This window comes from Panthera uncia, chromosome A2, assembly GCF_023721935.1.
Source record: "Panthera uncia isolate 11264 chromosome A2, Puncia_PCG_1.0, whole genome shotgun sequence".
Taxonomy (NCBI): domain Eukaryota; kingdom Metazoa; phylum Chordata; class Mammalia; order Carnivora; family Felidae; genus Panthera; species Panthera uncia.
In genome coordinates, this window is record NC_064816.1 from 140,678,739 (window position 1) to 140,706,138 (window position 27,400).

Genomic DNA, 27,400 nt, shown 5'->3' on the forward strand with positions numbered 1-27,400 from the left:
TTTTTTTTAACATTTATTTATTTTTGAGACACAGAGAGACAGAGCATGAACGGGGGAGGGTCAGAGAGAGAGGGAGACACAGAATCTGAAACAGGCTCCAGGCTCTGAGCCATCAGTACAGAGCCCGACGCGGGGCTGGAACTCACGGACCATGAGATCATGACCTGAGCCGAAGTCGGAGGCTCAACCGACTGAGCCACCCAGGCGCCCCTAATTTTACCTTGTTTTAAAAGAAATACGGCTACAGGAAGTTTTGTGGTTTTTTTTTTTTTTTTTTTTTAATTGTTGAGAGAGAGCGCAAACAGGGAAGGCCAGAGAGAGGGAGAGAGAGAATCTCCAGCAAGCTCCGCCCTGTCAGAGCCCAAGGGGGGGGCCTGAACTCACAAACCGACCAGCTACCCAGGCGCCCGTAGGAAGTTTTAAATTGTGTCCCTGGCATTCTAATTCTATATTTGCTCTAGGGAGTGGGTTGGGCTAACTTGGCGTTTTGCATATTGTGACTCCTCTGCAGCCCCAGTGAACCGTGGGGATGTGTGTGGGCAAAGACCTGACCTTCAGGGCCCAAGCCCGTGGGAGGGATCCCTTGACAGAAATCACAGCGTTAGGCTCACTGGGTCAACCTGGAGGCACCTCACAGGGGCCCCCCATGGCGGGAGGAGGCTCACACAGACACTGGTGCCCGCGGTCCCCACGGGTGTGGCACCAGGCTTGGCACAGTGTGAACACACAGAATACTCGCTTAGGGCCTCGAGACTTGGCCAGCATTGCTTGGGCCACTCGCTATCTGTGTGCTTGTCTCTTGGTGCCTCACAAGCAGCTCCTGTGAAACGGGGCCAAGTCCGGGTCTACTTCCCTAGGGGCTCCCAAGGCCAGGGGGAGGATCGTAAGGGAAAGCCCTCTTCAGCCAAGGCTGAGGTCACCATTATCTTCGCGTTACCGCCGGAGGAAGGCTTTAAGGAAGACTTTCACACGTTTCTGGAATGATTTGTTACCAGGACACAATTCTTTTGAAATCTTTAGAACCGCGTCTTTAAAAGCTTCGTTCCACACATTTTAAGTGCGTATTAATGGACTAGAGCAGGCACTTGATTCCCTGTTTATAGAACTGAAGAGAACAGAATCTGGGCTGAAGCTTCTTAAAGGGAGCTGCTTGTTGTGTTCTTAGCTGGGAGGGGCCACAGGAAGTGAAGCGAGCGAGACCCAAAGGTTCCTTCTCCTGGTTAATCATCAATGGCTGGCCAGCCAGGAGGGCCATTTCTCTCGTAGGGAGCCCAAGTCTGACCCTGCCTGCCCTGACCACTTGACCTCAGGTCCTAGGAGCCGAAGGGAAATATCCCTGTATCTTTAGCCTACCATTAAATCCCTTGTCAGGGCAACCCTTCAGTTCTAAGAGGTTCTGGATGCACAAACCCTACACGAGGCACAGGGGAGCAGGGCTGGCCCCAGGTGGATCATGCTGGGTTCATCTGGGGATCTGGCTCTCCGAGAAGCCTGTGGGCGCCTCATAAACAAGCCTGCTCAGTCTATCAGGCGGCTCCGGGGCCTCTGCAGAGCCAGGGATTGTGGGATCCACAAAAACTTTCTTTGCCCTGGTTCCGGGTGGGGAGCAAGAAACACCAGGGTCTAGAGTCACGGGAACTCATTCCCTGGGATAGAAAGCAGGCTTGTGAGATGGCAAGAGAATTTAAGGGGATAAAAAGTTCTGGGGCTCTGAGCCCACAGTTCTTTTCTAGGACAATATACCTCAGAAAGCCTGGGTCCCCCATCCCAGGAAAAGGGTAATGCCTTAGGCAGGCAGTGGAAAGCCAGCTGCTGCCTGGGAAGGAGCTGGGCTGGGCTAGACTGAGGCGGAGGCAAGAGTGGCACTGGGTGAGATTACTGGGGAGCAAGGGAGGGACCCAAACCCCAGCAAGTGCACTGAGACGCCTCAGGGAGTTTTTAAAGCAGCTCCCTCGTGTGAGATGGATAGACTAGACCGTTCATAGGACCGATACATCTCTTCTCCTTTCAAGTGAAAATGGATGTTCTAAACTCCCAAAGAAAGCCGTTTGGGTCCCCAAACTGATCTTGAAACATCAGTGTTTCATGGGTTGCCAGAATATCCTCTCAGGACACCATATCCCGATATATTGTAACCATATCCGTATTGTTTCAGAGACTGGACGGAATCCTGAGTTGCAGACGGGTGGGAGTCAGAACTTACTAGCTGAGGCTCATTTTAGAAACGAACCGGAGGCCAGGCCGGCAGAGCTCAGAGACCCCGGAGCTAGTGACTGAAAAGGCGGGATGGGAACTCAGAGCAATGGTTGACCCACTACACCCGGCTGAGGGGTCAGTGAGCATCACCTGCAAACCTGTGGAATGTTTTGCTTCTGAGCACTGGGGGTAGCTTGAGGGCTTCCTTGTCCCAGGAGAGCTTAGTGTGCTTACTCCCAGCAGAGCACCATTCCTAGGTGGCCTTACCCTCCCTCTCCCGGGCAGATATAAAGCTCAGCCTACTGGAGAACACATTAGGATTCAGTGAGGAATAAAACTTTTCTGGGGAAAGTGAGGAAGCAGAAGAAAACAGAAGAGGGCTGGGGGAGTAAAAGCATGTGACCAAGTCTTCCCTTTGTCTTAAATCCGGCCAAGACGATTTTCCAGGAGACTAGGCAACATCGCCACCTGGTGGCCATTGAGGGCGCATGCTTTAGAAAGGAGTAGAAATGCTGCGCCAGGGCTCCCCTTCTGATGCAAAACCCACCGTGCCCACCCTTCCCTCACCCCTTCCCGGGGGGGGGGGGTACACTGGCATTTGGCACAGCGGGGCACCTGTTTAGGCAGCAGGAAGCTACACTGCCTGTGAACTCCAGGCCAAGTGGGCACCCTTCACTCGGCATTAGCTGACAGTGTCTAGAAGGTTTGGGCTGACCAGCAAAATGGAAGCCATGCGTGCTGATCCACATGAGGGCAGGTGGGGTCTTTTAGGCTCCAAGACCTTCGAGAAGACATGGCCTTTCAAGGCCTTCAAGGCCGTGAAGAAGCCTCACAGCCAGCCCTGTTTGTAGTCATCAGTCACCTGCTACTCCAGGTACTGAGGACTCCGCGGAGGTGGGGGCCTCCTACTGTCTATAAAGGCGACACTCCTTTCCCAAACTAATCCAGTCATCTGCCTTTGTAAGAGCTTCTCAGTCAATGGTGGGGGGAAGTGGGGGGGGGGGGAGCTTCTCAGTAAAAAAAAAAAAAAAAAAAGAAAAAGAAAAAGGAAAAGCCAACTTCTGCTGCTCAGTCATCAGACGAACAGGGAGAGTGTTTTTAAAAGTAGTCATGGAGGCTATTATCTTATTGATCAAAGTCCAGCCATTTGCCAAGGTATATACACATTTTATTTAAAAAAGTTTACAGTTTTCATTATACACAACTATTAAGAGGTTATAGTCAGAGGCGGCATTTGTCCTGTTGACAGAAGTGCCCGCTAGATCATCACAATGCAAGGAAAAAGGTGGAAGGGAGGAGAAAGGGCAAGGAAAAAAATAAGCGAGAAAAAGCTTAGATTTCAATTAAGGGCTGGTAAGTCCCTTTTATCTCTTCAAGTATCACACAATATGTACCAAATACAATCAGTAAATAATGGCCATTTCTTCCCAAGCCCACAGCCAAGACAGTATTTGCTGAATGGAGTCCTGGCCCCTCCTCAGGTTGCGTGGAGAACCTGAACAGCCGAGGGCCGCTAACTCCCCCTCCCCAAGGGGCCTCCACGCCAATCCCTGACGGAACCACCAAGGTGTTCAGTGGCCAGAGAAAATAGGAACATGGATTCAGAAGTCCAGAGAAATGCGGGTCTTTGCGCCCAATGAGAAAGGATTTGATTTTAGTCAAGGCGGCTATGAACCCAGTTAGGAAGTTGATGAAATAAAAAAGAACTCTTGCTAACTTTTGTTAATGGCTTTCACTCTTCTAATTGAGTCCCTAGAACATAGAAGGGCCGTCTGCCATTCAAAATCAAACACCAGTTCCCAGAAAGCTGGGGTCTAGAAACTTCACCCATGAAGGCTAGCAGAGGACCTGTCTTTCATGATTCTCAGTCATCCTAACAGGAGGCCTAATAAAAAGCAAGTGTCAGGCCAAGGCCGACCAGGGCTTGAGAGAGCATTTCCAGGGAAAATAATTCCTTCGAGGGGAGACACTCCTCAGCAGCCTAGATCAGCCAGTTGGCAATGAGAACGGCTTCTCAAGTGGAAGAACAATGTTAGGTACTGGAGACAGATACGGCAACTTCTGGTAACGATCTCACTAGTATAAAATGCTGGTTGAAACCGCACAGGAACCTCAGGGAGGGCGAGAAGGTTGAAAACACACGAGCAAACCGCCAGCATCTAGCCTGGCTACCACTGAATGCAACCCACCAGGCCCCCGCGCTGGGGCTGCAGGACGGCAGCGGTCACGTGCTGCGGGCTGCGGCCACCTCGCTCGTCGCTTTTGGCGCGAGCTTGAGCTCGGCCATTTGAACGGGGGCAAAGGATGGCTTGCGCTGGTCAAACCACAAGGTAAGACTTCAAAATGAACCATGGGTACGCTGAGAAAGGGAGGGAACCTGCCAGAAGCAACTCCGACCTACGACCACCACCTTTAAAAGCAATAATGTTCAGCCTTTCTGAGGGGCTCTGGGTGCTCTTCTGAGCATTAATGATGGGAAACCTGGAAAAGCTTTTGGTGCCGTGACACCCCCCTGCCTTACTGCATCTCATCTATTACTGGGGGCCCAGAGTCCTCTGATTCACAGCCAGGCCGCCTTCTAGCTCCCGCTGTATCTAGAAGCATGGTCTCCGCCTCCAGCCTCCCTCTCCCAGGTACAGGAAGGGACAAAAGTTAGCATAGAAAGGGATTCTGTCCGACTTATCAAAAACCGGTTTCTCAGAGGAGAGGGAAAGCCCCACACAGAGCCCAAAACATGCACGGGACCAAGGTGAGCGCCCAGAAAGGACAGATTTGCACAGAATGAGAGGGTACAGCGTGATTTGGGTAGCAATTCCAGGAGCCTCCTTGTGCTAACAGGGAGCCTCATCACATCTTCATCAGACAGACTTGGATGGACAAACACACACGCACACGTGCTACAGCCATGCGACACTCAGATCTGCTTCTTAAGCCCTGCAACCTCCCCAACACGTCTTCGTCTGAGAATTCCACACCACCAGGCTCCCAGTGCCAGAGCGCTCCGTCGGCGGGGAGCTGTGATGTCTTTTTATTCGAGAAAAGCGGATCTAGTTGGGGAGCAGAGCTGTGGCTCACACACATTCCCCTAAACTTGGCTCTACTAGCTTGTTTTTTGTTTTTTTTTACAAGATTAAAAGCAATTATTATCTGGACATTATTTTTTTTTTTGAAAGGTAATTAGAACACTATTGTTTATACAATATTGAAAAAATACAATTTTTTATTGTTTGAACTCAAATCACCACCCGGCACTTTAAAGCCTACCCTAAGTCGCACCTACAATTTAAACGGTTATAGCACAAGCAAGCTGCTAATTCAGCAGGTAAGCAGGTTAGTGCCAGCAGAGACCCTCCCTCCCCCAAAGTAATGAGAAGACAACGCGCTAGAAAAGAGTTAAAGCACACCATTCCATGTTAAATAGTTAACACTACCCCTCCAACAAGCCACAAATGCTAGATAGATAACTCAGTACGGTTAACTAACCACAGCCCTACATAACTGCACTTTAAAAAAAATTTCTCTTTTAAGGAAACCTTTTGCTTCATGCCCGTAATTAACATAAGTAAATTCTTTGTCTTTTATTTAGGAAAATAATCATGCTAAGAGCAAGTTGTACTTTATATAGCTTTTTAAAGAAAAGACTGATTGTGCTTTTTGAATAAAAAAAGATCGGGTATCTTCCAACCTCACGGACTCAAACCTTGTGAAATAGTTAGCACTTCTAAACTAAGACACACATCAGAAAGAAAAATCATCCCGGTGGGACACTCAAAAATTGTCTTGAGAAAGTTTTAGGATTGGCTAATTCTGCTATTGTCCTATTGGTTGTGGCAAAAAAGGGATACAGACTTGCTGTCTAAAGTTCTCCAAATTCAGCAGGCAACACTCCTGTTTGAAGAAAACCCTGCCGGCAACCTGGACCTATGGTTAGCTGAGTAAACATTTGATTAGCAGGCATTTTCAACTGTCTGATTTCCTCTTAACGCTTACAGGAGAGAACATTTTCCTCCTTCAAAACCTGTTCTACCACATCGCATTTCCGAATCTTCCCTCCTATCCAGTCACACTCTGAAAACAGCGGTTTGTTTTTTTCCCATGCAGAGTCACTCTGGGTACAAGGACCTTTATTTGTTCCAATTATTACTCATTTTAAATTTAGAATGTGTGTTGGGTCTAAAATACCCATTTCCCACTCCCACGAGCAGATGATGACCAGGCTGCTGCCAAGAGCGGCAGCAGAAGAGAAAACAAACCCAAAACATGAACGAGAGCACCCAGGAGTCACAGCCACCAGACGGGTCTTCTTGCCGAGTCTAATGGTCCACTGAGTGGCTGCCCAAGGAGGAGGCCATCTCTTGGTGAAGATTAAATTTGCACCTTGTCTAAGCACGATTCACACACACACACACACACACACCAAAAAAAAAAAAAAAAAAAAAAAAAAAAAAAAAAAAAAAAAAGCCCCAACCACAACAACAACATAAAAACACCCACAACCACCCTCCAATTTAAAGCTCTCAGTCCAGGGTAGCAGTCCCAAAGTGGCCAACAGGATGGGGATGTGACTCTGCACGTGTCGGATGAGACGAAACAACTTCTCTTCTCCTCCTGTCCTGTCCTCTCAAAAAGGTATGGATTATAAGCTCTACCCCCAAGAAAAAGAATCAGGTTCAGAAAACACTTCCAAAAGGTTCTCCAAAGCAAAACACTTGCGGCTGCGGGGCCTGGTAGCGAGAAGGGCAGGAATCTACATATAAAAATGTACTTAAAATCCAGAGTCAAAAAATTGTTGTTAGGTTTCAATACTCCAATTAGCTCCCTGTTTTAAACTGTTACTCCGCGGAAACGGGGCCACCAAGGCTTCCCGGGAAGGAGCGGTTGGGGATCTGCCGTGGCGGCTCTAGGTGATCCCACAGCAGGTGCAGGCCTTCCTCCCCGCCCAGTTCCTCCCGACCGTTTTTGAAAAAGCGCTATATTCTATCTTCACGTCCAAGAGCTGGTTGGTTTGGTTTGTTTCTTTGGAACCATCAATAAAAGAAGCCACTTTTTCCTGTTATTTTTACTCACGTCTATCTATCAGAGCGGCTGTTTCTTTCGACAGTTCAGTAGCACACAGGCTGACTTGGCCAAATGGACTTATGAATGCATGCATTCGGACCGCATATTGCTACCAAAATGGAATGTGGGGATATGCTATGCACCTCAGGTTGAGAAATGACCAGGAAATCAAGATCTAAAGGGTGATATATAATATATATATATCAATGCTATTATTCATAAAAACCTTGTTTAGTAATAAAAAAAATTGCTTTGTTTAAATATGAATATTATAGTCTGCTTCTCATGGTTAGGAAATAATAGTCTTTCTGAAAAGCAGGTGCTTTTTCTACTACAACTCCATATCCTGGGCCTCATCTTCCGAAAAGTCAGACATAGAACTCTCCGACGAGCTGTCACCGGTGCCCTCTTCCTGCTCTTTCAGTGCCTCCTCCGTCGCATATTTCTGGATGTACTCTGCACAGAGGGTGGGGAGAAAGAAAACACAGGGGTGGTGAGCAGGCAGGCGCGCGCTTCAGTGACCCCCAAGCTGGCAAAGTCCCAGGGAAGTTTGAGCTTTCCTTACCTGCCAGGGGGCGGGGGGAAGAAAAGAGGCCAGTGACTACGGTCACTAAAAACTAAAGGGAAAATCCCTCGGAAGACGTCTTTGGAGTTCGTGCATTCTGCCCCCTTAGTAAGGGAGGCAAAGCAGAAACCTGACTTGCAGAAATCTGAATCTCCATCCTAGAACTCCCTTGGGCCATCACCTCCCAGGTGGATGTGTACAAGGCAGCCGGCCACCCTGGGTCTTGGCCGCAGGGCACGGGAGAGCCGGCAGACGTCCGGGATGGTGTCGGTGTGAACCGGCCTCCGGTTCTGCTGCCGGGGCGCCCTCGTTCTTGCCTTGTTGGGGTGTCCACGTGCTTGCACTCCTCCGAACTTGCAGAACTGGGGAAACGTGAACCTCACGCTTTCTCTTTATCTCCGTGTTAATAAAACTATTCACCTCCCAGGTAGAACAGGACTAGGTATGATTCCATGGTAATTTATAAGGAAATCCCCCATCATTTTTAGACTTGCAGTTATATAATTATAGTCAGCCCAAATCTATTATTTTAAGAATAGATTTTAGTCTAAACAGATCCTGCCTGTCAGGTTTTTGAAGCAGCTGGTAAAACAGTCTCTCAATCTGCTCAGGAATGAGCTGCTATCTGGAGACACGGCTCACCCGAGTGACTTTATCATCTACTATTTACCTGAAGATTTATGCTGCTGTAGTCTCTAGGCTGAATCTGCTGGCTGAAAATTTTAAGAGCTGCTGAACAAGCAAACAAACTTGTTCCTAAAAACTCGAAGTGCACACTGTTTTTAAGTAAATAGCTCACACATGATACGAAGAGACAAGACAGAACCCTGTTCAGAATGCCAGCAGGAGAGAAACACATCCTCACGTCCTTATGCTTTGTTTTTCTTCCTACAGAGTTGCAGGGATGCAGCACGAGAGGAAGAGAAGGAAATCTGAATAATATAATGCAGGGGCCTAGCGAGGAGTATTTTTTTACATTTTTAAAGGGTTGTTTAAAAAGAAAAAAAAGAATGCGCAACAGAGACTCTATGTGGCCAAATCTGGCCCTATTTACAGAAAAAGTCTGCAGACTTCTGACTTAGAGCCCTACGAATTCCTCATAATGAAGCTTGATGCGGAGATGAGATTTCAAAAGCTCCTGACTAGGTAAGAACTTACCTTATCTTTTAGGCAGAGAGAACGGTTTACTAGTCTTAGAAATTTTATTTTTACCCTCTAGTGGGTCAGTTCCTTTGCTTCATTTGTAGAAAGAAGTGGCTGCACTTTGACATTGTCCACACTGTAACGTGATACTTATTAGCTCTCTTCAGTATATTCAAGGGAACAAATATGTTTTAAGTGCTTACTAGGTCAAGGCCTTTCAGGAGATAGAAAAATGGAAGAGCAAGGTCAGTGACGAGCAGGAGACAAAGACGCAGATAAAAGCAGTTTGCTGCCAAGTGCCATCGGAGAGAAGCCTGGAGGAAGGGGCTCCAGCCTCTGAGAGCCAGGAAGGCAGGCACGCGTGCGCTGACCCTTGAGGGAACCGTCAGCTGCGGCGAAGGAGACGCCATTCCAGGGGGGAAGCACAGGGGAGAAGGAAGTGGCTGGGATGGTAAAACGCAACACTGAGAACTACACTTGTAGCTGAAGCACATAAGGCAAAATGTACAGGTCTTGTAATAGGCCGTATGGTGGGTATATGGTTAAGTTACTCTGTTCCGTTTTTGTTTTTTTTGTAGGGTTGAAACTTCCCTGAAATAGGGTGTACTGTAATATGTATTGTAATAATAGATAGTTGGGTATCTGAAACTCATCCAATTTGATGGTCACATATTGATACATTTAGGAGTGCAGGCACAGATGTAGATCACACAGAGTGAGAGAGAGCCCTGAACAGCAGGCCAAGATGCCACGCAGTCAAGGTTTTAAGCAGAGAGTGCCCCGTCTTTAGACAGCTCCACTGGTGCCCGTCTGTCCTACAGGCAGTTCATATTTACCTGATAAGAAAGCATCAACTGTATATGAATGCTGACTAATATCCACGGTAAGACAGGTTACATACCCTGACCTCTAAGGCTAGGCATGGAAATGTCTGGTAAGGCAGCCTGGGAGAGAGGCCACATCTAGGCACACTTTTGGAAATCGTCTATTTAGAGGGAATTATCTACAGCTCTGAAGGGTGAATTAGCTCCCCAAGTGGTGACTGAGGATGAGAGAGGGCTGAAGAACTGGATCTTAAGAGAACGACCATGTTTAGGAACATGGAATGAGAAAAGCTGTCAGGAAGGGAAGGGACAAAATACCAAAGCTGCAGAGAAGTCAGGATAATGGGTCTTAAGAAGGGTTCAAATGAGTAGGAAGAAATGAGTTCCCAGATTATCAGTAGAGGAGGGAACACAAACCAGACCTCAGGGGTTTAGGGCAAGGGAGAGAGAACTTTGAAAAAGGCTTCTGAAACGGGGGTGCTTCTGATAGGCTAGGGGTGGAGGAAACCCAGGAGGAAGAGGAAGACCAACAGGCTGGGGGCCAGAGGAGTGAGTCTAAGCAATTAGGATAGTTCTTCTAGCCCTGATTTTCAGATTACGAAGGAAGACAACTGATAGCCAACACTGACATTTCAGCAAGCTAAAGTGCCCTAAAAGCTAGAGCTTGTCATTCTGAAATAAAAATGTAAATCAGGTTTCTTTTGTAACTGGAACTACAGCGGGTCTGTACTAAAACAGGAATGGTGCTAAAGTGCTGAGGCACAATGAATGTACGAACCATAGAAATCCGCTCCACACCGAGGTATCTGCGGGTTGCAGACACGGTTAAGTGATTCCTATGCCATAATTTTAATAGAGTCTCATAATAGAATTTTATCTGCTTGAAACGGACTGCTCTTTTTTCCTTGAAATACAGGTTTATTTGGCTTTACAGATACTCTGCTACATAAATTAGATTTTAATTTGCAAAATACTTGAGACTTAATTAATTGGTGTAGATTTATTTCTGTTTTATCTCAACAAAAGTACCAAACAATACCCGACAGAGATCAGAGCAGGAGGAGAAAACAAAGAAAAGGTAAGCTATTGTTCAAAAAACAACCTCAAACGCACCTGTCTCATACCTACACGGTGTAGAGTGAAGGCCTATCTAGTCCAGGCTCTTATACACTGTTTCTACTGCCACCTCTTGCAGACAGACCTCACAGGGGACACACAATTGGCAGGAGGTGACATTCAGAACTGCTATACAGACAGGCAAGTCACGCTCAAAATTAGGTGATACCAAAGCCTGCCATCTGGTTAAAGAGCAGGCCTACTTTCATGGACTCTGAATTCCTTCCCTTTTGGGGGGGGGGGGGGGGGGGGGGGGGGGGGTACTTTATCTAGACTCTTCACTATGAAGGTTCTCAAGCACACGGTGAGGTAAAAACGAACACCAGAAAACCTCTGTGGAGTTTTAGAGGTTCTTTCGAAACTGTAAGTTCGTTTCCGTGAACGTCACGTCTTATTAGCAGGTAAGCTGTCTAACAAAGAGGAAGCGGGGTTTTACCTCCTGAAGGATGAGCAAGCTAGAGTACTGCCACTGGTACCTTTCTAACCCAAACAGCACATTTCAAGTTTTACTAGAAAACTGGGCCCTGGGGCCAGGTATCTGCAGCAGATAAGAAATGGGCCCAGATGTAAAGTCTCCAAAGTCAAAGAAAACTAGTACGGGGCCAAGAAAAGAAGCCAGTTGGGTCTTCTTAATTCAATATGTAACATGATACCGAAAAAAAAAAACCAAAAAAAGTATAAGGATAAAGTTGGCGTTTCTCAACTTCCAGTTAACTGCTTTCCTAAGGGGCCAGGACGACACTGTCTGGAAACAAATGTGAGATTATGCCTTTCAGTTAATACTTAACTATCCAGTCCAACTTTCTAATTTTACAAGACAAGAGGAAGCAAATGAAGGCTGAAGTTCTTTTGCACGGGCATCCACAGGGATTTCTGGCAGCGCCCAACACGTGCCTCCTGCTTTCTCATCCTCCCTTCTGCTCTCTCTCTCCTCTTCCTCCTTGCTGGGACCTTCAGCCTCCCGAGGTGACCATGACCCTTGGAACTGTAGGGGCTAGTGAGCTCTGCTCCAGCCCCCAGACGGCAGTCTCTTTTTAGGCTTGTTTCAGTAACTAAGGGCTTTTCTTTTAATGATCAAAGCCCCAAAGACAGAACTTCTGTCTCCAGTCTTGGAGACCTTCTTACCTTTAATTTTCTGCCTTCCCTTCTTACCTTTAATTTTCTGCTTGTATTCTTCTGGTCGATGGAGGTACATGGCTGCAGCATCACCATTGAGAGGATCTATGGGGTTGGGATAGGCCAACAACTGGGGCAGGAAGGACTCAAATATATTGGTAAGATCTGAAAAAACAAACAGAAATATGTCACGCATAGAAAAAACAAGTTCTCCTAAATTTACTTGAATTCAGTAGTCAAAACTGCTTATCTTCCTAAATAACCGTATCGAAGTTTTCCATAAAAGTGTGCTCTGTTATACATATGACCTATAGCACATATTCCTTTCAATACCAATTGAAAAATTTTTAATTTTCATTGGAAGAATCAGAAAAAAGGTATACCTGATATTCGCTTTCAAAGGCAATTGTCCCAATTCTAATTCACTCCACATTTTAAACCAAGAACTCAGAAATAGTACATTTGTTTAATTAAAATGTGTGTCCCCATACTCAACATTCTTACAAAATGAGTATCTCTTAATATCGCCTTTTTCTACAGCTTTGAAAACCCCCGCTCTGAAAAGTATTCAAGCACCAGATCTTACAAAGAATTTTATATGCCTTGACGTTTAATTCAATTCTCATCAGCTTTAATGGACATAAATACAACCAGGTTTTTGTTTTTTTTTTTTATAACCAGTTTTTCAATTATTCTGGCTGATGAAGGCAGGAACCTACATAGACCACTTAAAATCATAGATAATTGTAAGACAGAGAAATATCAATTTATTGAATTTATTAACAATCATTTTAGTAAACATTTATTGACTCCCGTCTTGCCACATGCAGCACAAGGTGGTGAGTATACACATGACATTTACACACACAGCAAAGTCAACAAGAGCCCTGCAGTCACACAGTGTTTTATAAAGGGAACAGGCCTTGTAAACCTGTGAAATAAACTACACGTTCCCGCCACTTCGGTGATGCTATGACTTCAGTCCATTTGCTCCTCAGTTCACAGACCGTGAAGTGTGGATCTTAGCGCTTCCAGCTCTCTGCCCTGCGCAGTTACTGTACCACGTTTGGTAGAGAAATTTCTCTTTCTGGAGGGAATGCTAAAGTATAGCATAAAAACTACTCTTTCATTTATTCTGCTCTTTTCATGTATTTTCTTTCCCTTTAGAGTGAGCACTCTTATGCAGTATTTTAAATGAGCGTTTGGTCAAAGCCAAATCACTTTAGATTAGTGGTTCTCAGCCAGCGATGATTTGGCGTCTGGAGAAAAATCTGGTTGTCACATCTGGATGGGGGAGGAGGACAGGTGGTGCCACCAGCACTCATGGACAGAGGCAGGGCTGCTGCTAAACATACTACAATGTACAGGACATCCCTTTACGACAAATAATTATCTGAGCCAAAATGTCAACAGTGCTGGGTTGCCTGGGTGGCTCAGTCAGTTAAGCGTCCAACTTCAGCTCAGGTCATGATCTGACGATTCGAGAGTTCAAGCCCCCTTTCGGGCTCTGTGCTGACAGCTTAGAGCCTGAAGCCTCCTTCAGATCTGTGTCTCCCTCTCTCTCTGCCCCTCCCCCCCTTGCTCTCTTTCTCTCTCAAAAATAAACATAAAAAAATATATATATTTTTTAATGTCAACGGTGCTGAGGTTGAGAAATCCTGGTCTAGATAAAAGGGGCTGACAAACTTTTTCATAAAGGGCCAAAGTAAATACTTCAGACTTTGGGGGCCACATTAAGTCTCTGTTGTAACTATTCAACACTTAGCTCTACCACTGTGGCTCAAGAGCAGCCACAGACAATAGGTAAACAAATGGGTGTGGCTGTGTTCCAATAAAACTTCATATACAAAAACCAGGCTGCCAATGTTTGTCATCCTCTGCTTTAGAAAACCCTATGAATAAGGGACAACTCTTCCTTGTCAGCGTAAGGCTTCCTAACAGAGTGAGCAGCTGGGAGAATAAGCTAGAGCCACACTATTTAACAGAACTTTCTACAATAATGAAAACGTTCTGTATCTGCGCTGTCCAATACGGTAGCTGCTAGCCACATGTGGCTGTTGAGGCACTGTGGCTGGTGGGACTGAAGAACTGAATTTTTATTTCATTCTAGTGAATTGAAATTTATAGAACTACACATGACTAGTAGACCCCACACTGGACAGTTCAGGTATCGATAGTGATGTCAAGGACAGTCCCAGGACAGTTAGCACAGTGTTGCTCCCGGGGAGCAGGTATTGACAGAGCACGTTCATCCTGAACCCCAAGTTATGGGGACTTGGTATTACTATATGGACTGGAGCTATGTCACCTTCAATAGACTAACTTCCCAAAGAACAGCGTTATTATAAGATTCTCCGATACCAGGAAATGAGTGCAGAGATTCCTAGTCAAGAGAGCAAAACAGAAATAATCTTTCAAGGTAACCCCAATCACCTGCAATAAGGTTTTCCCTGTTGTCTTACTTACAATTTTTTTTTAAAAAGGAAGCAACAAAAAAAAAAAATAAAAAAAGGAAGCAACATCAACATAGTCAATAAACCAACTGAAAACTACTCAAAGCTCAAAGGCTGATAGAGAAATAGAGAAAAATAGAGAATAAAAAATAGAGGAAAATATTTATGCTGTAATGATGGAAGGAAAAAGTCCATAAAATGGCATTTGTCTAGAGCTGGAAGTATGTACAGTACATATAATAAAAGTATTTAAAAAAAGTCATCTTAAGGCAATAGGCTTACGGCTTCTACTTTCACACTTCAAGTGACACTTTGCTTTTTTACCTTTAAAAACGGCATTTTCCTATAAACGTGTCCTTTCTACTTTTGCATGTTTGAAATGTTTAAATAAAACACAAGTCTAAAAATTAAGGTAAATAAATTCTGAAGAAAAAACAAGGTGTGGAAGTTTTACCAACTGAACACGATCCCAGAGAAGAGTTGACAAGAGTTCCATCAACACTAATAATAGTAACAGGAACGGTAGCAGCCAGTGTGCTTACAAGCCAGGCCCTGGTAAACACTTCACATGTACACTCTTAGTTTCACTGCAGCCAAAGAGCTAATTACCATCTCCATTCTGCATATGGGGAAACTGCGGCACAAAGAGGTTATGCAACTTGTCCAAAGAGCGGATTTCAAACCTGGGCTTATCTACATGCTGCCTTTGTCGGCAGATGAAATGAACGCTAAATTTTCATGACGGCACGAGCTACCACATCTGGGCATTCAAACTGCATATCCTCAGAGATGGCCACCCCCTACCTCAAAGTGTTCCCTTCTCACAAGTTCAAGGCCAGTAGGATGATCTAAGCAGAGAATGTTAAGGCATTTCTGTGGCTGAACTGTCTGATACTTCACAGAAGCAACGTGCTTGTTTTCAAGTAGCTCAGTCACAGAAAAGCAGCCCATGGCTCTTCACAGATATCCGCATGTGGTGACCTGGGAGGTCTCCTGTCACATCGTCATTGTAGGTGCTACTCAAAAAGGTTAGCAGCTGGGGTGCCTGGGTGGCTCAGCAGGTTGAGTGTCTGCCTCTTGGTTTAGGCTCAGGTCACAGTCCCAGGGTCGTGGAATCGAGCCCCATGTTAGGCTCCACGCTGATCATGGAGCCTGCTGAAGATTCTCTCTCCCTGCCTCTCCCTTTGCCCCTCTCCCCTGCTCCCCCCATGCTCTTGCTTTAAAATTAAAAAAAAAAAAAAAGATTTTATATATATATATATATATATATATATATATATATAATATAAAGATTAGCAGCTGAATATTCCTATCAACAACAAAAACCTTAAAAAAAGTGTATTTTTATTCTCTTTAAGTAACTTCCAGAAGTGCTTTAGGACTTGAGAAATACGGCAGACAACATGTTTCATAACTAGGTGTTTCATGTGTTCCAGGAAGGGATTTTTATACCCCTTCCCCACTACTTTTAAGTTTCTCAAGCTACCAATAAGTGGCTCTGCCTAGGTATTTGTTCCCAACAAGTAAAAGAACCCTCAATTATTTGTTCTACCTTCCTGCGTTCTCCTGTCCTCCTGCATTAACACAGTTCTGATCCATTTTACAGATGTGCTGAGTCACGCCTGTAAAACAGAAGAGCAGAAAAGGAAAAGTACACAGCCCATTCCAGGCAAAGAGGGCAGATTGTAAAGACCAGGATGCTGTGGCTATGGGCATTTTAAAGTAGTAACACGACCCTGAAAGTGGCTGACAGAGTGATTACTATTGAGAGGGTCCTCCCCCACAAAACATCTCTACCAAATTGCAGATAAAAATTGTCTTTCAAGATAAATACTGGCAGAAAAGACCTAAACTACAAACCAAGAGTGAAACAAAGATACTCCTCTTTGGAAAAATCCATCATAAAATGAATCATTTTCCCCTAGAGTTTAATAATAATAATAATAATAATAATAATAATAATAATAAATCAATAACAGTTCAAAGTCTTTTCAAAAAAAATTAATCTTGGGGCACCTGGGTGGCTCAGTCGGTTAAGCGGCCGACTTTGCCTCAGGTCATGATCTCTCGGTCCATGAGTTCGAGCCCTGCGCTGACAGCTCAGAGCCTGGAGCCTGTTTCAGGTTCTGTGTCTCCCTCTCTCTGACCCTCCCCTGTTCATGCTCTGTCTCTCCCTGTCTCAAAAATAAATAAAACGTTAAAAAAAAAAAAATGAAAAAAAAATTAATCTTCTACTTTTTGAAAGGGAGAGAGCCAGACACAGGTTACGCAGTATAGAGATTATAGTCAGCTGGCTCCATTATTGGCTGCCTTAACTTTTCAAGGAAATCCAAAGATCCCAGAGAAGTATTTTTTTTTTAAGTTTATTTAGAGAGCACATGAGTGAGCAGGGGAGGGGCAGAGGGAGAGGGAGAGAGAGAATCCTAAGCAGGCTCCACACTGTTAGCACAGAGCCCAATGTGGGGCTCGATCTCATGGACCAGGAGATCATGACCTGAGCCAGTATCAAGAGTCAGATGCTTAACCCACTGAGCCACCTTGAAAAGTATGGTTTTTGATGAGCTTTGGACTAAATCAGCATTTATAAAAATGCAGTCCATTAAGACAGATTCTTCAGCCTGATCTTATATTAACAATATTAGAACACTCAGTCCTCAGTTTAGGCACTTAAACTAGTAATTTATATTCATATTCAATTTTTAAAAACACTCAAATCATACTGATCTCTCATCAAAAGAAGCACCATTTACCCCCTTCGGTCCAGAGCAATGGTTCCTAGGTAAGTCTAGGTCCTGGCTGTTTGTCCATCAGAATTACCTGTGGAGTTTTTTCAAAACATGCATGCTGAGACCTCATACCTACCCCACGGACCCTGACTTAGGATAGGCTGGCATCCGCGTGTATGGAAATGCATAGCCAGGAAACACTACCTACACTATATACCCATATCCATAGAGAACAAATGGGGAGAGGGCCCTCTGCGTGTGGTTTCTCTGAAAATATTCAGGGCTCTCAGCTAAGTTGCTCAGGAGGCTCTAGTGGAACCACTCCCTGACCCTTTCAAGCATTCCTTCCTGCACACTGCTGTCACGGTCGCTTCCTCCAGGTGGAGGTATTCTGAACTAACGGTTGGAGAAAGTGGATCCATTTTAGAGGGGCAAGAAAGGGCTGCTTTAGAGCAGAAGAGGCAGCGATGTGTATCACCTAACACACTGTGGACATCGGGTAGACTAGTAAATTCCATTAGACCAGACGCTCTCCAGCAAAATGGCAAACCACAGATGGAAAACCTACAAGACCACAAGCCTAATCTCAGGCCTTCCACTGACTTGTTCTTTGACCTCGGGCAGGTCTCTTCCTCTCTGCATCTCAGTTTCTTCATCTGCAAAAAGGGAAGTATAATACTGCAGTTCCTCACAAGGAAGAATTACACATCACTAAAAAGGACTGTAGAATAGGCTTCGTAGGGCATCAAAGGACTAGACTAAAATATTTATAAAAATATGCCACCTTCTTAGAGTAGAAATTTCAGCTACCTGTATCCCTCAAGGAATACATGTTAATTAAAATGAGTCACACGGGGGGGAAAAAAAGGCACCAATGGTTAAAGTAAAGCCACCCTACTCCAGGTGACTCACAAAAAGACAGTACATGACTTAGAAAACACAGGAGGGGATGAATCACATATCATGTTTTATTCTTGGCTGTTTACAAACCAGTGACCAAAAGTTATTTCTTCTTCCTCTATTTCCTCTGAACATTAAAATGAAAACTTTGGTCAAGCATGCTGCTATCTTCAGGTTAAAACCCTGTGGATGCCCAAAGCTTGATGTGGTCTGGCCCACCAGGAACTAGAATTGCCAGGCAGGCAGTTCCCCCAGAGACATTAACTTGCCTAATACTCATTTGTTTTTTAGCTGTAACACCCAAAATGCTGTAACTTAGAAAGCACCATGCATATACACGCACAGTCAAGACTAGGTGTCGAGAATCATCGAAGCCACTCCCCCTCTCCTCAAAGGCCACCTATCCCTCTCCCCCCTTTTGTAATCTACTCCTTGTCCCCCACATGCCCAAAGCCCTTTTAAAGACCTTTTAAGGCCAAATAACATACAGAAATAAAAATCTGCTCGGAAAGACATCATTCACTTGCACAGCAGTGTGAACTCTGAGGTGTTTGTAATTTTGGAAGTAGCTCCATATACGCTTACTCGGGGAAGCTCATCATCTTGCAATTTTAAAGAAACAAGTCTGTGCTGGTAACTACGAAATCTTTCTAATCAGCCCTTTATATTTCTGGTCTTATCAAACTTGATATGCCTGAAATTACTTCCCAGAAAACTTAATCTTTTTTTCCTGATACCTAAGTAGACTCTAACACCCTTGTCCCTAAGGCTGCAAACCCCCAGAAGGACTTTGGTTACGCCTTTTCCTCCTTTATTCCATGTACTACTCATGTATTCGGGCAGTTTTCCAGACTCGCTACCTGTCTAAAAACGGCTCTGGTTCTTCTGTTTTCCCTGGTGTGCAACTACACCAAGTCCATTGTTGCATTCCACCCCAGATCAGGGCAACCACCCTCCTCGGTGGCTTTCCAGGCTCCAAACTCTTGCCTCTGTAACCAAAGAAGCTTCTTAAAACAATCACTCAGGTCATTTCCTATCAAGATCAAGTCCCTCTTGTTTTCCTTCCAAACTCTTCATATTCCAGAAGCATGCTATCCAAACAAACTTAGAGTTCATTGGTCCCCTCCCCTCTGATGGAGGACCTCTGGCTTCTCAAGTTGAAATTCACTGTGTTAACCACAACTCCTTACAGTATTTATCTGTCCCATAATTCAACAGGGAGCTGGGCTGAGAAGAAGAAAATAGAAGTTCCACTCACAATTAGAGGTAAAAATGTGGAGAAAAATCACAAATCGTTGATTCTAGTGGGCTAGAACTAATGATTCTCTAGGACTTACACTGATCTCTGTCCATGGACTTTCAGCCATTATGGTTGAAGCTAATGGCTAAATAGTTGAGATCAATGGAAAATTTCAACCATGTTATTCACATCCTTGATTTATTAGAGAAAATTAGCAGCCGACCTTTGAAAACCCCACTAATTGACTTTTGCTCATCTTACATGCAACTGTAGTTAATCCATCATAAACTGCTAAGCCAGTCATAAATTTATACGCATTCAGAGGAAAACCAACCATAAAATCCATTTCATTCAATTATTTTTTTGTAGGGGTGAGAAGGTACCTACTATATGTATAAAAAATACATATAATGTACATGTAGTCATATTTTTATCAGACTGAAACAGGGCAGATAAGATCTCCAGATTTCTTTATTTAATAATTTGGGTTAACTGATAGATGTTAGCTAGCTAGCTCCTAAGAAGTTGGAATATTAATGATGGATTTTTAAATTTCTCCTGCTTACAGTCTGTGAACACTAAAAAACGTAAAATTCTACCCTCACAAACGAAGAGGAGTCAGAAACCTATAAACTTCTTCAACCTGAGGAACGGCATTTCTTATGCTCAAGCAGTCGTTCTATGTGCAGGACTTGGTAAGCAGGGACCGTAAAAGGTGACAGACATCTTGAGGAAAACTTCAAAAACGCTGCTCAGGAGGAGTGCCCTCAGACAGGTAGGTGGACTTAAAGAAGAAATGGCTTTGAGATTAAAAATAATATTCTCCAGGGGCGCCTGGGTGGCTCAGTCGGTTGAGCGTCCGACTTCGGCTCAGCTCACGATCTCACGGTCCGTGAGTTCGAGCCCCGCGTCGGGCTCTGTGCTGCCAGCTCAGAGCCTGGAGCCTGTTTCAGATTCTGTGTCTCCCTCTCTCTCTGCCCCTCCCCTGTTCATGCTCTGTCTCTCTCTGTCTCAAAAATAAATAAACGTGGGGCGCCTGGGTGGCTCAGTCGGTTAAGCGTCCGACTTCAGCTCAGGTCACGATCTCGCGGTCCGCGAGTTCGAGCCCCGCGTCGGGCTCTGGGCTGATGGCTCAGAGCCTGGAGCCTGCTTCCAATTCTGTGTCTCCCTCTCTCTCTGCCCCTCCCCCGTTCATGCTCTGTCTCTCTCTGTCCCAAAAATAAATAAATGTTAAAAAAAAAATTAAAAAAAAAAATTAAAAAAAAAAAATAAATGTTAAAAAAATTTTTTTTAAATAAGAAATAATAATATTCTCTAAGAACTAATTCAAATCCCACTTCAGTGAGGAAAACCTATTCCTGCAGCTGTTCTGAGGGCGCACACACGGTGAGCAGAAGCAGACCACCCCCCAAAGACTTCCTGTGGTGCCATGGCACAGAACCAGCTGGCCACAAGGCTTGCCACACCACACTCGGTTTACTGAATGCTGACACGCTGCTAACGGAATCATATATCAAGCCACCAATCTGCTGGAGGATGAATTCAAGAATGTATCCAATTACTTCACCGAGAGGGTCTCCTGTGTTTATGTGGATAAAATATATAAAAGGTCTGAATTCATCAGATTTACAAATGTTCTCGAGTCAGTCCATGGGGACCTTTTAAAGACAGAATGAGGTCTTATGAAGAGGGTCATGCAAGCAAAAAGCCAAACGCTTCCCTCCTCACACCTTTCAAAAAAAAAAAAAGTGCAATTAGTAGGAATAACAATTAATGAACAAAAAATTTTTGCAATACGATTGATACACTGAATCTCACCAGTGGTAGCATTATAATTTTTAAGTATTCCAAAGTAAAAACAGGTACTTTGGTTATGTGTTGGAAAGGGCGATGTCAAAGACATAGGGAACTAAACCCTGGACGAACACCAGATACATTCCACTAAGTGCCAGATCACCAGGCCACCAACCAGAGGTGTGTAGTTACAGAACACGAAACGTTTTGTGGCACGCTGCCAGACTTAGAAAAATCATCTCCCATCCACTGCAGTTCCCTCACCCAGCGTACTTAAACTGTAGACATCTACAGAAGAACATGAACGCTGCTAGAGATCGGAAGGAAGAAAACAGGCCATGTCGGTCTCAAACACTTTCCACCTTACTCGGGTGCTCTTTAGAGGGTTCATCCTAATTCAAACCTGGTAGGACCCTGCTTACCTTAAAAGACTGCCAGCTGAAACAGTAATAGGATTTGTTATTAACTTTTCAGAAATGAGGGCAATTAATGTATAATTAGCTAGCTGGTATTCTTACAGTCACAGCAAAACTCATTATTAAAGTTTTTAATTACGAGATAATAATTTAGTTTGTCTTTGAGGTCAGGAGGAAAGATATCTTCATGCAATTACAAGATAAGTGGACACACATGGCAAAGACTGCCTCTATGCAGTGATCACAACAAGCAAATGAAGAGAAAACAAATCTGTATCATCACGACTGGGCCCTACAACTGAAGCCTCAAAAAAGCTAGAACATAGCTGTGTCTCTCTGTAAGGGCCACAGCCTGGCTCATGTCCTACCCTCCGCAAAGCCTGACCGCTCCACGCTCCTGATACGGACCACCAGTGAACACGAATGTGGGTTTTTTTAAGGAGTTTCTGCAAGTTTTTAAATTCAATTCTTAAATTCTGTGCATAGTTAATTAATCTCTTGGGCCACATACCGACACCACATCTGAATATCTCCAAGCAGACAGACAGAGGAGGTGGACCATGGAGCTAGCTAAGTACTGTTGAAGCCATCAAATACCAAACTCGGCATGTTTCTTTATCTCCTACAGTTGACATTTCCCCCACAGCATTGGAAAGAAACTGCTCTACCTGGCCTCTAAGAGACTTATAATGACATCCAGCTGTTCCAAAGGCAGGATGATGTTTATGATTCCACCATGGACAGATCAATACTGAGTTCTCAAGCCTGTTCTCAAATGTTAGTTGTTGGCCAATCATCCATGCGGACAAACGCATGTATCTCTTGTCTGCGTAGCTACATCAAAGTGGCTAGAAAACGCAGTTAGCAAGCACTAGTGAACACAAAGCATTATTTTGAGACACAGTTACCTTTAGCCAGAATTTTAATTGTTTGGAAAGATTCACAGGCTACCTGACTGAAAAGAGGGATGGAATAACTATTTCCAGCAGGAGAAAGCTTAAATTCATTAGGCCCACAGTATAGTACTATTAAATAAACTTATAGTTTAAAATTGTTCTAAATGCTTAGTAAAAGAAACTTCGTTTCTCTTGTCTATTTTTAATCTCAAAGTCCCTGAAGTACTCCTTTTGTTGTAGGCAACTTCATTTGTCTGTGATTGACTCCCCAGACGACTCTAGGGGAAGTAATTTCCCAAATGTTGATTTTTCTCACCAGCAAAATAAGAGGAGTATCCAGTCCATGGGCTAGCAACCCTAAAGGTGAGAAAGAATAAAATTGTAAACTGCCCAATTTTATAAGAAAATTGTCTTTGACCTTACTTGTCCACAACTTAATCCACAAAATAAGTCATTTACCAAGTCAGTTGAGAAATGAGTAAAATTAAACCGGAGAGAAACACAACTGACAGAGGTCAAGAATGCATGGCCCAGAACGGTGGGAAAGAAATTAAAGCTGAATTGCGGTGGCAGTACCGGGGCCTCCAAGAGTGTGGGTAGAAAAGCCTACTGTGGATAAAATATATTTGGGAAAAAGGGAAACTGGAAAATAGTAGGAATGCTTAAAAAGCTACCTGTGGCTTAATGAACTTTCCTTCCATCAATTTTTAAAATCACAGTTGTTTCTGAAACTAATTCAGATCCCCTTGGCTGCATTTTAAATTTTCCAGAGCTTTTATCATTGTGTCTGGAAGAGCAGGAAGGGATACAAAAAAAAGAAAGCAAGAAAAAGATGTTATCACACAGGAAATCAAAACGAATCAATTTTGTGATGGCATCTGCTACTCTCCTTTTAATGGCACAAGAGTAACAATAGTAACTTCATACTCAGTGACTTCATATGATGACAAGCATCTTTAGGAAATTAACCATATTACCCACTATAATTAGCTCTCTTGCAAGGTTAAATAATAAAAAATTGAAAATTACTGGGTGATTACACTATAATCACACCAATTCGAAGTTTCTGAATGAACAAACTGCATGGCAACTTGGCAAAGGGAAACAAATGACAATAGAGGCCATGAGTCAAAATGGGCTACCAGAAATCAATGGTCTTTTTTTTTGGGGGGGGGGGGGACGAGAGGATTAAATCTGCCGGAAACAAGAACACTGACTGGTAGCAGGTTACGAGAAGTGTAAATCTGAAGTTTCAACTGGGAAGTGCTGTTATACTACAAATATGTACATCCATTGCACAGTGCATGCCTTGGGGCAAAGTTAATTGCAGGAAATTTCACAAGTCACTCCCTGCTCCGTACTATATTATATGGTAGAGGTGTTGAGACAAGTTTTGGTTGCCAGGCTAAGCCTTTTGGTTTTCAGCTGAATATCTGTATTAACACGCCAACTTTCTCCTATTAGTTGTTTTATATTAAATTGGGTTTTTTGTCCTTTGAACTAAGATTCTCTCAAGAATCACAGCAGGAAACGGAATGACTCCAAATTTACCAATTATAGACTAACCTCCAATGCCAGAGTCTTTAGCGGTTGTGTAATGAAAATTTAGTTCACATTTCAGGGATCAGGAAGGTCTAAAAGAAACTTCAAGGTCATCGGTGCCAACCGTTACTATGTACTTTTACAATAAATTGCAATTACCTGCTCCTAAAACTGCCCATGAAAGAAATGTTGAATCTTCTTGAGGAGCAGTTTGGGTCTGAGCAAAATGTCAGAACAATTCTCCCATGCTGAGTACATTTTTGACTACACTCACTCCTTCATGGGTCCCTGCACTTATCTACAGTGTTAGTGTTCTCCATGTTCATATGTTACAGAACACTTAATGATAACTTATACACATGTAAGAGGCAAACAAAAGTTCACTTTGACCAATGTAATTTAATCCTTGTTACTTACTAAGTGCTTCACAAAGTAACGCTTTACACCAACATTCCATACATGTGATGAAATCAATCTTAAGTCACGCTGGGCTTCCGCTTCCAAATCTGTTCTGAACTTCAAAAATTTTTTTTTTTTTCAACGTTTTTTTATTTATTTTTGGGACAGAGAGAGACAGAGCATGAACGGGGGAGGGGCAGAGAGAGAGGGAGACACAGAATCGGAAACAAGCTCCAGGCTCCGAGCCATCAGCCCAGAGCCCGACGCGGGGCTCGAACTCACAGACCGCGAGATCGTGACCTGGCTGAAGTCGGACGCTTAACCGACTGCGTGTTCTGAACTTCAAACACCCTCTGGTGGGAAAGTGAAATGGTACGACCACTTGGGAAAATAATCTGTCACTCCCTCAAAGGTTTGCCCAGCGTTACCATGTCATTCAGCAGTTGTACTCCTAGGTACACACCCAAGAAAAATGGAAACAGATGTCCGCATAGGAATTTTTGTGCACATTTACATAGGCATTATTCAAAACAGCTGAATGGTAGAAACAACCCAAATGTCCATCATCTGACAAATGGATAAAGACGTAATAGCTCTAAAATGGAGTATTATCTGGCCATGAAAGGTATGAAGTACTGATTCATGCTACAAGCTACAACATGGATGAATCTTAAAAACAGTATGTGAACTCAAAAAAGCCAGTCACAAAAGACAACATATCATAGATTCCATTGTAAAAATTCCAGAATAGGCAAATCTGTAGAGACAAAAAGTAGATCGGTCATTACCCAGGGTTCGGGAAGGAAGGTTAAGGGGATGAGGGGGTGACAGCTGAAGGGTATGGGTTTTTTGTTTGTTTTTTTTTTAAGGTGAAGAAAATCTTCTTCGACGAGAATGTGGTGATGGCTGTACGTAACTGTGACTTTGTTTAAAAACTATCAAATTACATGCTCTAAATGGGTGAATATCATGTATGTGAGTTATAATTCAATAAGCTGTTGTTTTTAAAAAAATCTGTTCTGAGATGTGAAGTACTTGAGAATCAGCAAATCTCTTCCACAAAGCTTTTCTGGTCAACAGTAAAAGAATTAGTTGAAGTCCAATTTACTTTACTGTAATTGGAACCAGCTCGTAGTATTTTGTTATGTACATTTCTAAAATGTGAATGCAGTTGAAGAAAATACATCATTACATCAGCTATTCCAGGCAGTCTGCCATGAGACATTTTTACCAAAAACACATCTTGAAAGGAATCCATTTAACCAACCTCAGAGTATATGTTCTTTCTTGTTGCCTCATCTCCCCATAAGCCGTTGTATCCCTAAAATTCTCATGTTTCACAGTACTAGGCGTGATTAATTCAGTCAATAATTCCACAAATATCTGAACCCTTATTGTACACCAGGCACTGTTTCAGGCGCTTGTATACATGTGTGCACACACACAGCCCCTGCTCTTGTGGAGCTTATAGTCTAATAAGATAAACGATAAACAAATGCTGGCTTTAAACACAGATTTTTAAAACAGGCTGCTATGCTATGGAGGAATGTTGTTTTAGATGGAGTAGCTAGGAAAGGAGGCTTCTCTGAGAGATGACTGAGGTGAGAAAAGAAGGTGCCAGCCATACAAAGACCAGGGAGGGTAACTCCAGGCAGAGGAAATGATTCTTAAATGGCAGAATCAGGAGGAGAAAACACGAAAGAAGGATTAACTGTGTGCTGCTGGTGACCAGCCTTCCACTGTGAGTCTCATGCACCGTCCTAGTACAGGCATGTCTGGCAAAGTAGTCTGCAGACTGTGGCTGGAAGAAAAAGGTCTCCTAATTCTTCAGTAAGAAAGGCTCCCTCCGGTCAAGCCCTGCCTAAGGTGACTTTGTTGAACCTCTTGGGGACTGTGTGTTGCCTGCACCACTGACTCTTTCACCGCATATGGGTACGAGGCTCTGCTAGGGAGTGCTGGGACACGGACACCAGACGTGCACCCCAGAGACCCCTATGACCGGAAACAATCTAGTGGCACAAAAAAGTAGGCATGAACGACACACACAGGTAAGAAGTAAAAATGGGCCACAAAAAGCTATCAAATGTAGGGGTGTGCAGAGATCAATTGCAGCTGGAGCATCAGGGGAAGCCTCACGGGGTGGGGTGGGGGCACGAGAGCCAAGAGGCCCATGACGCCTGACAACCTGGACATGTGGGGGAATACAGACTGATCTGTTGTATCCCTAATTAACTTACACAGATTTCCACATATTTGTAGCTGCCCAACCAAGTTACAAGCTCAGGCAGAAAGGGCCTGATATTCCTTACATATCTCTGTGACGCTGAGCATTGTACTGCATAGAGCTGTGCAATTCACAGGTTGGTTCACTATAAGAGAGGAGATGTTGATTTCAGCACTGAGGCAAGGCTTCATAATGAGGTTTTGGCCTTCAAAACAGAGGACTCCCCAAACCTGTTAATGCACCACCTCACTTCACAGGGACATTGCTAGGAGTTTTTCCAAAAGTCAAAGGGATTACAGGTAAACACGTACACAATGTGCTTCTGAACACACACATATGTTTACATGTTTATTTGTATGTCTGCATATGTACATCACTATACCTTAAGCTCAAAATCTCACAAGATTATTTTAAACTTCCGTTGCTAAGTCAAAGTTTGTACTTGAGAGAAAATATTTTTTTCACTGATCAAACATTCCCATCCAGGCCCTCTTAATCCCTTCCCATTCCCAACAAAACATCTTAAACCAAAGAAAAGGCAAACAACATTTTTTAGGCAGTGTCTCAACATCTCTAAAAAATATTCCATGGCCAAACTCACCATAGAGAGCTGTCCAAGTTTGATTAATTACATCTAGACACACAGTTCCTGACCTGAAACAGATGGAAAGAATGGCATTTTTTTAAAAATTAGAAAGCTAGTTGCATGTACCTGGCACCTAATTTTATTTATCAAGAATAGTATGAAAGAAAGAAAGAAAGAAAGAAAGAAAGAAAGAAAGAAAGAAAGAA

The 27,400-nt window shown here is 43.8% G+C and overlaps 1 protein-coding gene across 15 annotated transcripts in view; it reads right to left on the reverse strand.

Annotated features, from left to right (window-relative positions):
- Window positions 1-251: 251 nt before the first annotated feature.
- UBE2H (ubiquitin conjugating enzyme E2 H) overlaps window positions 252-27,400 on the reverse strand; it is a 106,592-nt gene continuing 79,443 nt past the window's right edge. For 12 of the 15 annotated variants that reach the window (XM_049641841.1, XM_049641838.1, XM_049641842.1 and 9 more), the window contains 3 exons: window positions 27,210-27,262; window positions 12,055-12,183; window positions 252-7,710 (listed from right to left, as the gene is read on the reverse strand). In XM_049641841.1, coding sequence (XP_049497798.1) covers window positions 7,586-7,710; window positions 12,055-12,183; window positions 27,210-27,262 — 307 coding nt within the window. In that variant the 3' untranslated portion in view covers window positions 252-7,585. Of the gene's footprint in view, window positions 7,711-12,054; window positions 12,184-22,199; window positions 22,801-27,209; window positions 27,263-27,400 lie in introns of those variants that run through there. The other 3 variants (XM_049641846.1, XM_049641843.1, XM_049641845.1) reach the window with 2 other exon arrangements.